General features: G+C 43.2%; 1 protein-coding gene across 2 annotated transcripts in view; it reads left to right on the top strand.

Annotated features, from left to right (window-relative positions):
- Positions 1–2,319: 2,319 nt before the first annotated feature.
- Positions 2,320–17,774, top strand: part of KDM7A (lysine demethylase 7A) — a 70,514-nt gene continuing 55,059 nt past the window's right edge. For both annotated transcript variants that reach the window (XM_074901997.1, XM_074901996.1), the window contains exon 1: positions 2,320–2,565. In XM_074901997.1, the coding sequence (XP_074758098.1) occupies positions 2,444–2,565 (122 nt within the window). In that variant the 5' untranslated portion in view covers positions 2,320–2,443. The remainder of the gene's footprint in view (positions 2,566–17,774) is intronic.

Raw genomic sequence — 17,774 nt, 5'->3', positions numbered from 1 at the left:
TGCAGACACCTCCTGAAATGCAACATGTGTGTATTTTTATGGCCACTTTGGATAAAGTTACAACTGCAGCTGGTAACTGCAACTTCAAGATAAAACTCCCTCCGTGACAACCTGAGAAATGGCAAACTAAGGAGCAAGCATTGTTCATTTGCAGATTCCAGCATGGCTATATATACTGACGCTTTGTTGCGCAAAGACAGAGTAACAGCTTTACCTTGAACAGTTTCTCTTAGCCCTTCCAATATTACCTGTAACTGTTTCTGCAAGAGCTTGCAGGCCCTATCATTAATATGCACCTCCCTGGGTGTGCTTTTGAATCAGACTGATAAAGGAAAACAATATTTTTCATGAGAAAGCTTCTTGGTACGTATTATTTCCAGAAACCCTGAAACCACCATTTGTTACCTCACTGGTGGTTTTTACCCCTGTTAAGCATAACATCAGCTTTTTAGAGGACTGGTGCGTCTGTGGCCACATGCTGAGCTGCTGAAATACCGGGAAGTGTTGGAAAACAAGAGTACCGAAACACCCACGAACAACATCCTGCAGGCCAGAACCGCACGCACTTTCTAAATAGGTCAGGCTTTGCTCTCAGAACCTGGTATTTCTTGAAGACGTCCTTTGTATTTCCTATATTTCTCTATTTCATTCTCCATTCAGTCACATAGCCTGTGTGCTGGATTTATTTGTTTTACATTTCTTTTCTGTCCAATTTGCTGCCAAATCATCATCTCGTGTTGCTGTGTTATATAAATGTTAACATTAGCTGGCTTCACAATAACAGCCTGGAAAGGAAACATTTACTTCTGAGCTTCCCCCTGCCAAACAAATGTACAGTGTATGGTTTTTTGTGGCTACTGGTAGTTAAGGACACGGGATATAAAATACTAATGCTGTATGCATGGTTAGTCTATTACAGTTACAGTCACTGTAACATGTACTTCAACGTATTTATTGTTTCACTTTTAAATTGGTACATTCAGTGTATAGGACACAACTCCCCATTCTAACATAACCTCCATAGGTCCTTCAGACTCTGCCTGCCAGCAGGAAAAACCCCTCAGTTTTAAAGTTTTTTGTCCTTGATGACATACGACGAATGCATCAGTGTTACTTTTGTGTCCTGAAAGAAGGGGTGATGGCATGGAATGAACAGCGATGCAAACACAGGCAGAGAGCTTGACAAGAAATAAACCGATTGCAAACCCCAGTTCAACAGCAGGAAAACACTGGTCTGCCTAGACTTCATAAAATCAGATGTGAGTTGGCCCTGAGGTCCCTCCATGGCAAAGTGCCACTGCATGTCCACTGTGGTATTCCAGGTATGGAACTGAGTTTGTGCACCGGTAAGTTGGGAATAACGTTCTTCAAAACACGTGGTAAACAAGTGCTATTCCATCGGCTTTCTGTGACCCTTGGCTGGGTCTTCAGCTGCTTGCATTGAATCCACGTGGTAAGAATTAAGTTAAAACCCCAGGAGAAGCCTCCCCGAGCAGGCCTGCGCGGGTCCCAAGGTCAGAAGGCTCAGGACGGAGCTGGCAGCACCGGCGCTCCACCACGCTCTGCCGGCTCCTCAGCGGTGCCGGCCGCGGAGGGGTCTGTGCCCGACGCCAGACCTGCCCTCCCGCTGCCTGACAGCGGCCCCGCGCCGAGGCCGGTGCTGCCCCCTCAGGAAGGGCCAGGCCGGACCAACCGCCGCCGCTCGCTGGACCGAGGCCGAGCCGGGCCGGTCACCTGCGCCCCCTCAGCGGGGGGGGTGCGTGTGTCACCGGTCCGGTCCCCAGCGCCCCGGCGAGGGGAACGGGAGCCACGCCTGCGTCTGCGCGGGCGGCCGCTGCCCGACAACAAAGTCCGTCCTTCGGGAGCCTTCGGCGCGGCTCGGCCGTTTCCGCCGCGGTTGCGTAAGGGGGAGCCGGCGCGCGCCGGGCCCGCCCCCGCCCTGCCCGTGTCCTCGCGGCACCCTGCCCCTCCCCCTCCCCTCGTGACACGGCGGGGGGGGGGGGGGCAGCGCACGTGCCGCCGCCCGCTCCGCCCCCCGGGGGGCGGAGCGGGCGGCGGCACGTGCGCTGCCCCCCGCGCCCGTCGGCAGCGCCGCTCCCCCCGCGCACGCTCCGTTCCAGCCGGGGTGTGTGTGTGTGTGTCTGTGTGTGTGTGTGTGTGTGTCGTTGTGCGGGGCGCAGGCGCGGCGGGGACGGTCGGTGCGCGGGGAGGGCCGGCGCCCCCCCCCCCCCGCTCCTCCTCCCGCCTCCGCGGGGGCCGGGTGACGCACGTGCGCGCGCCCCCGCGCGCTGTTGTCCGCTCGCTCCCGCGCCGCCCGCCCGTGCTGGCCGGCGGCGGGGCGCGCGCGGCTGGCACGCGCGCTGTTGTTATTGGTGCCGCCGGCCGCGGTGGAGGGAGGGGGAGGCGGAGCGGGCGGGCGCCTCAGTCAGGGAGTTCTTTAAAGATGGCCGGAGCGGCGGCGGCGGCGGCCGCCGCGACCCCCGTGTACTGCGTGTGCCGGGAGCCCTACGACGTGAACCGCTTCATGATCGAGTGCGACATCTGCAAGGACTGGTTCCACGGCAGGTAGGCGGCAGGGACCGCGCGGCGCGGTGGGGGGAGCCGCGGGGTCAGGCCGGCCACCGGGCACAGGCGACGGCAGTCACCCGCCCCCCCCCCCCCCGCCGCCCTCGGTAACGGCTGGGGGGGACAATGGCTGCGCGGCGGCAGCACGGGGGCCGGGGTGGGGGGGAGCGGGCTCCTGTCCGCTCCGGCTCCCCCCCGCGGCGGTGGCAGTGGCCGGTGCCGGCGAGGGCTGCCGTCCCTGGGCACATGGGTCCTCGCTTGCGAGGGGGCGGCCGGGCCAGGCGAGGCGAGGCCGGTTATGAAAGAGCAACAGATGCGGTGCTCCCGGGCCGGCGGCTTCACTGGCGGGGCCGGCGCCCCCCTAAAGTTGTGCCGGCTTTGGGGAGGCGTCGTGTGTCGTCTTCAGCCGCCCCCCCTGCCCCCCCCGCCCCGTTCCCCCGGGGGGTCTCTCCCGGGACAGGGCGGTCTCTTCGCGGAGAAGTGCAGAGGGGGCACGGCGCAGGGTGCCGGGGCTCTCTCCCGGCCGGGCCGGGGCTCCTGGCTCGCCACGCGTTTTGTTTGGGGCGGGCGGGGGGGGCGGAGGATGGTCGCCGCGCTCCTCGCCCCGCTTTGACGTTTCCAGCCCGGTCCCGAGCGGCCGCCGCCGACTCGCGTGTGTTTTGCGAGACGCGCGTGTGATAATAAAGGCCCGGCGGCAGCCTGCCGGCTGCGAGCAGGAGAAGGAGGAGGAGGAGGAGGAGGTGGCGGTGGGGATTCACGGGCAGTTAAACAAAGGAGCAAGTTGGGGCCCGCGGCTCAAGCGGCTCGGCCGGGCGTGGGGCTGCGGGGCCCCGAGTTGCCGCCCCCATTATGTGGGGAGCCCCGGCGCCGGCGTGCGGGCCGGGACCGGCGGCGGTGTAGGAAGTGCCTCGTGATTGACAGCAGGACATTTAAATACCCCCGTAACAAAAACAGGCTCCCGGCGCGGCGGCTGCCTCGCCCTCTGCCGGCGCGGGGCGGCAGAGCCCCGCCGGGCCCGGCCGGGCCGCCCCGCCGAGCCGAGCCGGGCAGAGCCGAGCCGGCTGCTGCCAGGGCCCCGTGCTCTGCCGGGACCCCAAGTTGCCCGGGAAGCCGTGCCCGCCCCGGGGCTGTGCCCCCGGCGGCGCAACCGGGCGCTGAACAAAGCGCTGCGCCGGGCTGGGCTGCCCGTCGGGGAGAGGTGCCGGGCGGCAGCGCGCCGGCCGCCTTCGCCTTTCATCTCTTGCCCTCGGCGCTGGCGAGCGGAGAAGCGATGTCTGTGTGGGGTTTTGGTTTCTTTTTTTTTTCTTTTTCTTTATGTTTTCCTTTTTCCTCTCAACGGCAAAACGCCGGCTAAGAGTAGGTTGCGTATCTAGGTGTTACTTAACAGCAATTATTACACATGGGTGTTTCCTTGCCACCTTTTAGGATGAAAGGAAGGCTTTCAGTGTTTCAGATGTTGACTTGTACACATGTTGAGTTGATATGTTCTTTGTGTAAGGATTTACCTCGACTCAAACCACAGTATAATAGAAACTATGAAAAGGGCTTTGTAAACTGTAAAAACGGGCAAAGCATAACGGTCATACATTTTAAAACAACCCCTCATTAATATTTTTAACTAGGCTGCTACTATTCTTGCCAGTACTGTTTGAAGCTGGATGCACCACAGCTTTTTTGGATTACAAAGTAGCTTAATAGAAGTTCATCAAAACTTGGTCACTGCTTGCAGTAAAGGTGCAGACATCGTCTGAAGCTTTGGTCTAAGAGTATCTGAAGACTGTTACATAGCTTGTGAAAGAAAACATGCACTCTGAAATCTTGAAGTTTTGATTAAATTCTTGGTTTCCTGCTATCTTGATTTTCTTTTTTTTTTTTTTATTCCTCCAGCCTGTGAGGTGGGATTGATGTGACTTCGTGTTAAGAAACGTATAAACCCATGCTTACTTCAGGCTGTGGTGCACTAGCATGATACCTACCACATATTATTGGATTATGGACTCTTTGCTGCCTTCCTGTGTATAGTCAAGAGAGTGCCTTAGCAATATACTGGAGGCAGTACAAAATCTGTTCTGACAGATTGGTACTAGTCCGTTTAAATTTAGTGTGATTTTTTGGGGGGGGATATTATTCTTGCACTGTCTTCAAATGATTGTGTATTGGTTTACTGTTATCGATATATGAATATTCTCAAATACGCATTTTATTACTTCTGGTAAATATTTGTGTAAAACAAGTGTTTTGACATGCCTCACAAAGTCGTGAACCTACATTCTGGGTTTTAGTTACCCTATGACTGGGCCTAACATCCGGCCACAGTCTTGTGTAATTACCTCTTGCTGAACAAAAGAGCGTAACGTGTGTCTGGTGTTCTAGGCTTCACCCCTTGAGTGGCTTGCGGGTGTGGAGAGACTAGAGACTTAGATGTGACAAACTGTCAAATCTTTCAGATGAGCAAATCTATTTGTATTTCAGACAATTTTTGTGTTTTCCTGGTCTTTTTATCATCTTTAAATGAAAATATCCCATTAAGCTGCTTCCTCCTTTCTGGCTTTGTCTAGGACATACTCCAGCTAGAATGCAGCAGAAAAACTCCTTTATGCTGCTCTAAATGTTCAACTTTTTCTTGAATCTGCTCAGTAGCTCTTGACACCTATTTAAGTTCTTGGTTTCATCTTCAAATGATATGTATTGTAGCATGATACTTCTGTCTCCCTTCATGTTTTGATGCTCTACCTCAGTTATTAGGGTAACTACATACTGTCATCTTTTCTCACTTGTGTTTTTTACTGTGATACATGTAACCTTACGCACAGAATATCTGTTTTTAAACCAATCTTGCAGTCAGCTCCATTCTTGGAATATGTTTGTGGAGTTTGCAGAAATCCTGTCTATTGTCAGCTTGAAATTTTCATCCCTTTATCTGTCCGTGATACCTGTACTCAACTAGATTTATGTGCGTTGCACAGATGTCACTTACTCTTGTAGGCTAGATTTTAGACAGGTCGGAACAAACTTAAGTTTAAGGACATAATTCAGTTTTTGTCTGCACAACACAATGTCTGTAATACTTCAGGAGTAAATGATCATAGAGTTAGCTTTTTAAGGCTGTTTGCTTTGTAAAGCTGCACTGGTACTGTACTGGTTGTAAAGGAGCATGGAGAAACCAGGCAAACTGAGAATTAAAAATGCAGGTCCCCCTATAAAGTTTTCTCTGTAGCACTTTTCCAATAAATGTTTCGTTTGTCAACACACATGCAGTGAACTTCTTACCCTATTTGTCATTGAGACACACTAGAAGTTACCAAATGTGTGAATGTCACTTACAGTAATGTTCTCTGCCTTTTAAAATGAATGTAACACTTCTAATGTGGTTCTTTTACATTAAAAAATTATTTTTTTGAAACAAAGGAAATGTTTTATTCTCTAGAGCCAGAGCAGTGGGGAATAGGAAGGGAAAACATCCTTTCTTGGTTCAAAACTGCTAACTTTTCCTAGAATTTCATAATGGTGTCAACTTTGGCATCTCCCCCTAAAGACTGAGAAAGAAAAATGGCCCATCCAGCTTTGCTCAGCTCCCATCTTTGGTGTTTTGTTTAAATGAAACTTAAATTTAGAAGCCATAAATCCTTTTTCTTTTATAAACTTTTAAGTTTACAGAAATCAGCATTTCATTTCAGCAGGTTAGAGGACAGTAAAGGAAATACAGCACTAATCTGTATGTAGCGTATGTGTGTACTTCTGCGCAAGTCAAAATCAAATGGATTAAATTTATATGGAATTGTTTTTAAACTGATAGCTGCTGCTCTCAGGTTTAATTCTGTATTCTGTGTAGCCTTGAATGAATTAACTTTTTTTTTCCTTTCCTAGAGCAACTCATTGATGGTATGTAGAACTTTGCCATTAAGTGTTTGATGTTTTTAACAGCTTTGTCATTATTAAAAAACATTTAATAACATCATTTGAAAAGAAAGGTGATTCATGTACGTTTTGAGGATGATTATTTAAATTGCAGATGCCTTGAGGCTTTTTTCTCAAATATGGAAAAAAATTTCGGGGCCAAAATTACATCTGAGCTAAGTTCATGCGGAACATAGTTTTTCTGATATTGTGTATATTTGAACATGTCTTCATTTGGTCTCTGAAGAAAAGTAAAATTTCTCAATCACTCTTTAATCCGATCTCAATTTCAAAATCAAGGTTCCCTCTTGCAGCTGTTAGGTTACGTGGTACAGGTCCTTCTTAATGCGTTCGTTTGTACTCTGAAGGCAGGCTTTCTCCTTAAGAAAAGAAGGAAATGCACATGCTAGAGTGACTACTTTTCCTGAATTGGTTCTTTGTTTTGGAGTTTTATACATGAGGTTCTGCATGATGGACTTAGCCAACTCTTTGCTGCTGAAAGAGGCTGTCCCACTCCTTGACTGCATGATACTATAATTTCTTTTTTGCTGCGTCACTGCTTGTCTGATTGTTTGGTAAATCATCTCTGCCCAGAAAACTGACAAAACCCATTCTTTTGTTGGGTTACTGAGCTCAACAGGCTCATCAAGGGGTAGGATGAGCCCCAGACTGTTGCAAAACACTGGTGAGGACTGTGTTGCAGAAGATGATGGTGGGAAGAGACAGGGGGTTTGCCCACTTTGGGATCAGTGGCTCACCCAGTTTTGTGGAACCTTGTTTTTGTCTCAGTCACCATATGTGATTCTGCTTTGAATCTGATGGCCTCAGCCCAGACTAATCTGCCTGTCTAGTGGGGTCTGTAGCAAGCAGGGCATTTCCAGGGCAATAGTGCAACCCCAGAGCATCATCTGTTTGCAGAGCCAGGTGAAGCTCCTGCATCTGTCTTAAAGGGTCTTTGAGGACAAGGTATGGTGATGCTCATGTCAAGAAAAGTGCAGACTGCAAAGAGAAATTGTTAAATGCCTTCTGGTGCAGACCTCTTGTTTACAGAAAATTAAGGCCTTGTAATTATAAACGTTCGGGGGCCTGAACTGAATCGACAGATCCTTCTCTGGTCACTAGAGCTTTGGTCTGGCACCAGAGACTCTTGAGCTCACTTTATGGCTTTTATAATGTATAAGCCTTAAATTCTTACTGTAGCATGTATGTCAGGGAATTGTTTTAGACCTCCAGGGAAAGTTAATGTGTTCGTTAACCTTACTTTTCTTTGGTTTAGCCTTGTTTCCTCAGAGGTAAGGTGGAAGCCTCAGCTTAAGTCCAATGAGTTGTGTGTCCTCTGTGGAAGGATCAAGTGATTTCAAGTGACTTCAGCTCTTCTAACAATACAAAAGCTGAAACAGTTTTGGTTAAACTAAGAAGAAACTAATAATAATAAAGATGCCAGACAAGCACTTGTGTAATTGTGTGTCTGTTTCCAATCCTTTTATGTTCTTCATTTGGGAAAGCCTTCCCCCCCCCCCCGCCTCGGTTCCCATCCATGAAGTGGGAAGACTTATTAATACATATTAAAGTAGATTTATTCTACCATAATAAGCACTACAGAGTACTAAGTATTCAAATTTTTGAAACTGTGTAATAACATGTAAAATTATATGTACAAGGTTTGTTCTTTACAGTTTTTTTGAAAAACTAGCTTTATTTGAAGTATGTACTTTGAAAGTTAACACTTCTTTCCTTTAGATCTGTAATTTGGTAAATTTTTTTCACTTGATGTTCTGGAATAAAACATAGTAGATGTTTATAGAGTATGCATTCAGACATAATGACTAGGACAAGGGGGGGAAAAAAAGTATTGTCCAGCAGAGATCTGTAAGAGCACTGAAGGGTACATAATTCAGTTTTTTTAATTAGAAGTGCAACAAGATTCTAGTGAGTTTCTAAACAATTGTTAAATGATAATAGTTCTAATTTCTAAAGTACAAATTAATTATTGCCTGTTCAGTGTTACTTAAGAGACAAAGGTTCAGAATTAGTGATTTAAACACTACCTTTAATTTTTTTTTTAATGTTACAGTTGATCTGTATCAACATTTTTGGTACCATTGGGGTTTTTTTGGCCATTCTTGACTGTGCAAATGAAGGTGCTGGAAGTACTTACATATAATTTAACTGACTAATAGTGAATTTTTTATTAGCTAGTTAATTTATGATGATTTTGTATTCCAAAATGTGATTTGTTGATGCTTACATAGCACTTCAGTGTCTTATTTTCCTTTTGTTATATTTAATACATGTTTGATTTGACTGAAGAATTAAATGTTTTCAGAAGGCTCTGTTTTGTGACTTTTATATCTACAAACTTCAGAGGTAAGAGAAGTCGGGGGGGGGGGCTGCTGCTTGATACACTTAATTTCTGTATATATCTGCTAGGTGCTACAGTGCAGAGGGTGAAATATATTCCTTTTATTTTAAACTTATCTTGATCTGTTTATAATGCTAAGTTCTCTTATGGCAACACTGTGGCAATAAAATGGATTGAGCCTTACAGTGGAATATCGCTGTTAACGGCCAGTGGATAAAATCACTTTAATTTTGTTTTCATTCTTCATTTGTGGTTTCTAGCTTCTTTTTGTGGACAGTTTTCATATTCATTAGCAGATTTCTTACTCTCTGTGTGCTTTCTGTATCCTCTTTTGAAAGATCCTGTGATACAGTGTCTCCATTCTGTTTACATGACAGCTTGCATGCGTTGAAGATGAACTCATACTCTCCATGTAAATATTTGTACTTTCCCTACATCATCTTAAAATACCATTGTCTCAGAACAACACTTCAGTAATCAGTGAAGACTTTCATAGGTACAATGTGCGTGCTTTAAAAACAGACACATAATCAAGTTTTACATTTGTCTCATTGCTGAAGTATGAAAATTCAATTAAGAACATTGCTATTGCTTTATTAGCAACGTAGGAAAGATACTTTAATGAAATATACAGCTTTTAAAATAGCTAAGCTATTTTTCATTTGTCAGTCCTTTCTAATGTATTGTAACATTAGCTCATGAATACACAGAACTAACAATCTATGGAGTATGAATAGTCTTGAGATGTCTGTTATATGGTGGTAATGTGGATTTATGTGGCTAGTTACATCTCCTCAGGTCAATTCTGCTTTTGAATGGAATTAATATTTAATACTGGTTTCTCCATTACTTCAGCATTAACTGAAGCAGACTTTAAAACTGGTCTTTCTTTTTGGAAATACTGAGTTCATTGTTGCTCAGGCAGGCATAAATGCTGATGTTTGCCACAAAAGCAAGAAAGCTTTTTTAAAAACGCTCCCACATCATTCTGTCTTAAAAGCCAACTGGAGTGAGGATGACTGTTCTAAATTTTTAATATATTGTGGTATGAAGTCTATTTATTTTCATTTGAAACTGTCAGCTGACATTGCAGCTAAGCCTGGGAAATTAGTTTCATAAATTTAATTGTGTTTGTTCCATTTACATTAATGCTTTATTCACTTAAAGGCTCTTAAAGCACTATTCATGAAAATGAGTGCAAGGAAAGGTGACTTTCTGAGAAATGAAGTCTTTGTTATTGTGGATATAGGATTGATCTGTCATTCTTACCACTTATCAGGCACTATTTTCTGAACAGACTGACATTTTCCTTTTGGGATACTGATGTTTGAGGGCCAATAAACACAGACCAAATTGGGTAAATGAAGAGCAACCAAAGAAATTGCTATGTCTTATTACCCAATAGTACTTACAAAACTTCTAGTTAGCATGCCCAAGATACTGATTTTTTAGTTTTGTTTCAAATAACAGAAGTATTTGTATCTTTTTGCTAAAGGATTACATCATGCTGTTGACATACAAAACTCAGTGTCAAGAACAAGTGGAAGTGAAATGAGGCACTGCAACTTAACATACTGTGTTCAGGGGTACTGATGGGTAGATCTGTGAGCTGCGGAGTGCCGTATGGAGCAGGTTTGGAACACTACCAAACGCAAGATAGCCGTGCTAATGTGATGTTGTGCCCAGGCAAATGTTGCCAGTCTGTCTACCAGGATAGTGTGTTTTCCCTTTTTATTTCATGACGGTGTGCTTTGTTGATATACCACAGCCTCAAGCCTAAACATGCTGTCTAGGTATTTGTGCTCTGTTGCTTATCTAAGATAGGACCAAAAAGATGTTATCAAAAATGGTGTTCACACATAGTCTCTTAAATATCAAGTTAAGTTCTGACCACAGTATTTGTCTGCCTGGAGGACACATCAGTGTGATGCAAAGGTGAGCAGCAACTTGCTGCCTCTGATGCTGAGCCCTCCTGTGTGAATTGCTAGGACCTCTGGGGGCATCACTTTGAATCTCTTAATGCTGCAGTAAAATGTGCTGTTCTCATGTAATGATATATATGGGAGAAGTAGTTTAGAATGCTGTTCTTGTGAAGAATGAACGGGGCAGCTGTAGTATTGAGTGCTTGGACCAGCATCCTGGATGAAAAGTGTCTTAACTGAGTGAAAGCAAATGCCTTGTCTGTAGCTTATGCTTCCAGCCTGGTCAGCTGTCTTGTGCTTGAAGCATCATGAAACTCCAGTAAGAAGTGTTTAGGTAGGAACCAGAGTTGAGAGTATCGTTTGAGTAGATCAGAATTTTCTGAAGCGAAGCTGTAACTCTGAAGTGCTTCTGCCAATGTTACCTCTTGGCTTTTATATTTTACCAGTAAGGGCAAATTCTAATTTTGTTTTTGGAATTGGTGTCTTGGCTGTCACTGCTAATAAGAACGTACTGTGCATTCTATTTTCTGGCCCTTATTTGAGTGTGGAAATAGCTTTATTGGCTAATGAAAAAACCACAAACCCTGCTTCCAAGTTAGTTCTGTTACTGGATACTGAATAGACTTAGTACTATAAGAGAGATCAGAGTCTTGTATATTGGTGAAAGGAAGGTATCCCTGTTGGTGCCAGTGCTTGACCTGTTAACGTGAGGTACCGTTACCTGTTTCTTACAAAGATACCTCACATAGAAGCGGTCTTTTCCCAAAAGTGGATTCCTTATATTTAGAGATAGATCTGAGATATCTCTACAATCCTGTTTGTTTATTGCATGTTAGTGCTCTTGTACTTTTTTCTTTGCCCCCCAGCATGTGAATGCCAATGTACATCTCTATCTTAATTGGCTGGATCTTTGTCTTTCATAGGGTAGCACTGCATCTAATTCTCTTTTTTTTTCTTTGATGCTATACAGTCTTAAACAGTGATATGTGAAGAGGGGGGGACAAGGAAATGAGACAAAATCATGACAAAGTAATAAACCATGGGAAAATAAAGCTTTAGCCTTCAAGTATGGTTGGATGACCAGTGAAATTATTTTGAGCAAACATCTTGTTTGTCTGGACTAAACTTACATGAAACAGGCACTGGTTCATTTACATCATGTAATTAAGAGTGAATTGCAGTGCATTCCTTACTGCTCTCAGCACATGTGTGCTGAGAATGGAAGTGAATGCATCCCTGCAGGATGTGATGTCAGTTCCCACTGCAAACTCCGTGGAAAATTCCCAGGCAGTTGCTTGTGGACCGTATAGCAGCTTGAAGGCAGTTTTCCACACCATCTCAGGGCAACACTAGTAAAATATAATATGCTTTTTATAACATGTTAGTAAATGTTTTGAATAGTCTGTTTTTCTGTTGTTTTGTTGTGGGGTTTTTTTTGTACAGCTAATGGGGAATTTGGAGTCAGAAATAACAGGTAAATGTGGTTATGTACTTGATTATTGGTTAACACAGTATAGTAAAATTCTCTTTCTTATAATTTCAACCTGAGGAAGCTGGGTAGGTCTCTTTCCAGTGTGAATGAATGCATTGCTCTGAGCCTCTAAGAAGTTCACCAGCTTTCTGTGAATTTTGTGCACCATGATACTTTGGAACAAAGCAGCTGATAGGAAACGTTCTCTATCCCTTAATGTGCTTGCCAGCATCATGTATACCCTCATATGTGTTTTGAAGAAAAACTGTAAATCTTTTGATCATTATTGAAAAACTTACTGACTATATTGGAAACTTACTGGCTGTATGCTAAGAGGCTGGGAGTGAGGCAGATACTTCCTTTTCAAAACTCTGTACCAGACACAAAGCGACTGAACGAGACTTCTAGTTTTCAAGTGTCTGAAAAATCAGAACTGAGATTAGGAGATTTTTCTGTTCTCATGGGGTCCCTAAAAAGGGAGTAAGCAGCATAGTGAAGAAGAGACAGTCCTCTAGGTAAAAAGCTGGATGGAGAGAGGACAGGAAAACAAAGACAATGCAGAAGGAAATGGCTATCAGAACAAAGGATACTTGGAGAATATTAACTTGTACTGCAAGAGTCTGGAGTTTTAAATTTGAACATTAATTTGTGAGTGAAAAAAGCCTCTGTGCTAAAATATCTGCTGCGATGACCAATCAGTCTGAAGTGTGGAAGATCCAAGTTCTAACGCAGCCAGTAAGCTTGCCGATGCTGATACAGATGCATGGTTGAGTGTTTGATTTGATGGAATCTACTATATGGTGTGCAGAAAGTAAGGAGTGATGATCAACATTAATTTAAATTTAAAATGTAACTTTCTGTATCTTTCTCTGAATGGAATCTAACCTAAATCAGCTGCATCAAGTCCAATGTTAATTCTTGCATTTTCTGAAGATAAATACACAGTTTGAATTCTATGGTTTGAATTGCTAAAAGTAAAAACTGCCTTTTTAAAGAAAGCTGACTCTGGGTATTTAAATTGATGTACTACAAGTTATATTGTAAGGTAGGGGAATTCTCACTCTTCAGATAGCTTGATTATTTTATCTTAGTATTTTTCGTTAGTTTCATAGCCAGTGTTACGTAATACAAACAAACCTGATAAATAAACTTCTTTAATCGAATTGTAAGAAAATGGCTTAATACGTCTCAGTGAATTACTGAACTCATTAAGACTCTTTAGAGATCATTGACCTCTAAATCTTTAGGAAACACTTGTGGAAAACAGTCCTTTACATGTGAAGTATTTATAACTTTTTGCTAATTATTAAAGGAAAACCTTTCTGGCACTTTTGGATTATGTTAGTAGAGGTTGTAAGGAAAAGCAAAACGTTGCTATTGCTTTCAAACCATAAAACTGTTAAGTGTTACTTGTACTCCGAAAGACTGGCAGGTATGAGTCATTTTTTAGGCAAATTTAAATATTAGAGAAATGGACAATTCTGCTTTTTTTTTTTTTTTTTTTAAGGAAAACAGGTGCATTCATAGTCAGATGATAGACTGTTGTGTTCTGGTAGGAAGCACTATTAAATCAGAAGACTGTTAGTATGTCTTAAGACCTGCAAAAGGTTGTGCTGTAATGCATGCTTACTGTATGTATTTATTCACGAATGTCAGGAGCAGGGACCAGAACTCGAGATAATCTTGTCGATGTGTGAGTGCCCTACCAGTAGATTGTTTGGGTCATGTTACATTCTGTTCTGAGCCTGCAGTTCTGGGATTCTTTTCTGCAGAGTAAGAGGCCGTAAGTGGGAGAGATAAAGATTATCTTTACATAAAAAGTAACCTGGAGGTGAATGTTCCCTTGAGATGTGTGGGCTTGAACAACCTGAATAAGCACTGCTGCCATCTCACTTGGAAAAACAAAATAACTTCTCCCTTCATGACTGTTTTTTTAGTGTTGGTACTTTGAAAATATAGCAGCTGTGCTTGCCTTCTGGCTTAGATGCCAGGGAATGTGGCGCATGCTGTCTGGGTGCACAGGATGAGCAGAAGATGGTGCTTTTGTAATTTTCAGGTCAAGTGATGAGGTGCCAGGTGAGTATAGGTACCTCTATGGTTAGCTGTCTGTCTTCTGAGTTTTAGGTAAGCTTTAGGGGCCAGCAGTCTTATTTGGATATTGTCCTAATACTCTTATATAGATGTATCTTCTTTTTTTTTTTTTTTCCTTCTGTGTTCTTGCAGTTTCTCCCTCATTCTTCTCTACTCTGGATTTGAAAGTAGTCATTCCTTAAAACTGTTCATTCCAAGGCTGCATCCTGTTGTACTTGCTATTTTAACTAATCCACTTAGTATCAACTGATGTGGAACAAAAGTCCTCTGGTAGTCTTACTTTTGGTTTAAACTAGATTTATAACAGTGTAGTGGTAGACCCAAATTAATTTAGAAAATTTTGATTTAATAAATAAATTTCACAGAACCAGAGAAGTACTGAGATTGGAAGGGATCTCTTAAGATCATCTAATCCACCCTCCCTGCTCAAGCAGGGTCAAGTAGATCAGGCTGCTCAGAACTGTGTCCAGTTGGGTTCTGAGTATCTCCATAGCTGGAGACCCTGCAACCTCTCTGGGTAACCTCTTCCAATGTTTGACCACTGTAGCAGCTAAAAATTAAATACATAAAATACATACATTCCCCCCCCCCCTTGTGTTCAGATAGATTTCATATGCTGTGGCTACTGCTTTTTGTTCTCTCACTGGGCACTACTGAACAAAGTCTGTCACCACTCCCTTCCCATCAGGGGAATATATGCACACTGATATTTACACACACTGATAAGATCCCCCTTATCTCCAGGCGGAAGGGTCACAGTGCTCAGCCTCCCCTCATCTGAAGGATGCTTGAGTCCCTTAATAATCTCAGTGGTGCTAAGATGGACTTGCTCCAGTATGTCCATGTTTCTTCTGCTGGGGAACCCAGAACTGGACCCAGCACTCCAGGTGTGGCGTCACCCATGCTGAGTAGAGGGGATGGATCACCTCCCTCGACCTTTTGTCAGTGCTTTTCCTGAGGCAGTCCAGAAGGCTGTTGGCTGCCTTTGCCATGAGGTTGCACTGCTGGGTAATGAGCAGCTGCTTGTCTACCAGGGCTATGAGGTCTTCCTCTTGCAGAGCTGCATTCCAGCCAGTTGGCCTCCAGCATGTAATGGTGCAGATTACCCTTGCAGACAGAGCCCAAGAGCTGTAATAATGTGTACTTTCATTCTTGAATTGCAAAGACATAATTTATGTATTTTATATCAAAACATTTTCATATAATCGCTTCTTGTAGTATTGACACACAAAATAAAACACTTGGACGTGTTGCTCCTTGGCAAACTTCCTGTCTTTTCTCATAGAAGCATTAGGCAAAATTTGAGTCAGAAATTTTATCTGGAATAATTAATTTTGTTTTTCACAATAAGTGAACCATAAAGTCTCCTGTAATTTTTACAGCAATGGTAAATATCTGTACTCAGTTCCAGGGGACCTTTTGCAGTAGGTCTTCTGCTTCCTGCATCATACTTTCTTTGTGCATTTCTTTGAGCATTCTCGTTCAAATGTTATTGGTCTTTTGCCCACTCTGAAGCAGAAGGCACTGTAAGAGATATATATAGATATATAGATATATATATATATATACACTAGAGTGATACATGGATAAAATACATTTTTTTTCCCCATCTAAAAGCTGTGGAGCTGAGCAGCACAGACTGTGAAATAAAGATTATCTCCAAGAGTGTTTGTGTGTAAAATCTAGAATAAAAGATGTGGCTTTGTGCTTTTGCAAATAATTTAGATGACTCTAGATAGCTTACAGTAGAGCTGGTTTTGGTAACTTGGATCTGAATTTTTTAGAGTTTTAGATTAAAATCAGTATGTCATATTATATCCAGAGTAAAAGTAGTTGATGCAGATAAAATTCAAACTTAGTGCTGATGTAATTCAGCCCCCAAACTCTATTTAGCTTTGTTCTGCACTATTTGAAGGTTCCACGTGGTCTGAAAATTACTGTGCTTCATTAATTCCATCTGAAGAGGATTGAATAGTTAGATTTCTGTAGATGGCATAATGTGTAAAAGTAACTTATTGGTATGTCATGGACTGTATGGATGCAGTTTTGGTAGTATATGCCCCTCTGGACCTCTATAAGCAGCTGAGAATCCAATAAAGATCTCTAAATTATGGGCATTATCTAGTTGATTGAAGGAGCTTATTCTACTTACTGCTCTGCCAGCCAGCCAATGTAACATCTGATATTTAAACTCATTATCTGTGTATCTGAAACAGTTTGTTTATATCATAGCTTAAATAGAAGTTAATGTAATCAGCTACTCCATCTGCGTTTGAAATGAAGATGGTGAGCTAGAGATGATGAGCCAGTTTGCTCTCAGATTTCTTCAAAAATGAAGCATCTGTCTCTACTTGCTATTGACTGCAAGTCTATTTGCCTTATAAAAGTAAGGTATTTCAAAGCTACAGGAGCATCATGTATTATTTTATGTTGTAGTTAAAAGATGCAGAAATTATTCTGCTTACTGAAAAGTTCTTAGCAATATCTGAAAAATATTGTAGGCAGGAGGAGGAATTACACAGTTGAGAAGCAGAGGAGTTTAAAAATGTCTTTGACTTTTTTTTTTTTCTTAAAGGAGAACTAGTTAGTGAATTGAATTTTGAAGACAGTAAAAGATCCGTTTCAGGTACAGCTACAGAGACTGAATGCTACTGTGAGTGTTAAGGCTACTTAGTAGGAGACTCCAGGTCTTTAAAACCAATCTGGTTCAGAATTTTTTAAGCCAGTTAAGTGATAAGGAGCCAATTCAAAGGTGTGTAAAGCAGGCTGAAGCCAAGTTTGCTGTTGCTGCAGTCTGTAAAAGCAGCAAATCAGTCGTATACTAACCCAGCAACAAGGGATTTGCAGCAGTGGAGTCTTAAGGTTGTGCTAATACTGGTTACTGTTGCTAGAACATGGGAGACAGAAAGGGTATTGTGTAATGTTGTTAGCAGAAAGTCACATTTTCAAATCATGCCTGACATAATTTTCCAATGAAGGGGCACAGTTTAAAAACAATCATTAGATTCCTAATCAATCCCTTCAGGCTAGGAAGCCATTGTGGGTTCGTTACTGTTCACCTCCAAACCTTTTTTTATCACTGTGCTTGAGAACAAGACAGATCTGATGGTGTCTACTGACAGTATTATTACTCAGGATGTTGAAAGCTTTACAGACTGTGCATTGCATAAAATAACACAGTACTGATAGTACTTGTCATGCTTCATGGTCTTTTTAAACGGCTCATCTTTATTAGGCAACCTGATCTTTCTAAACAGCTCATCTTTATTAGGCAACCGGAATAACCAGCTAGTACTCTCTCTGTAGGAGGCTGCAGTCCATGCCCTTCACTGATGAGGACCAGTCAACACTGCTAGCTGTTGAGAAGGAAAATGGAACTGCTGAAGACAAACCAACAAATTCCCAAATGAATTAAAACCTGCTTTTAATATACAGTGCAGATTGCCTAAAAGAGGTGGTTGGCCTA

The sequence above is a fragment of the Athene noctua genome, chromosome 3 (genome assembly GCF_965140245.1).
Source record: "Athene noctua chromosome 3, bAthNoc1.hap1.1, whole genome shotgun sequence".
In the NCBI taxonomy this organism is placed as follows: domain Eukaryota; kingdom Metazoa; phylum Chordata; class Aves; order Strigiformes; family Strigidae; genus Athene; species Athene noctua.
Note: the sequence above shows the minus strand (reverse complement) of the source record. Positions and strands in the feature narration are given on the sequence as shown.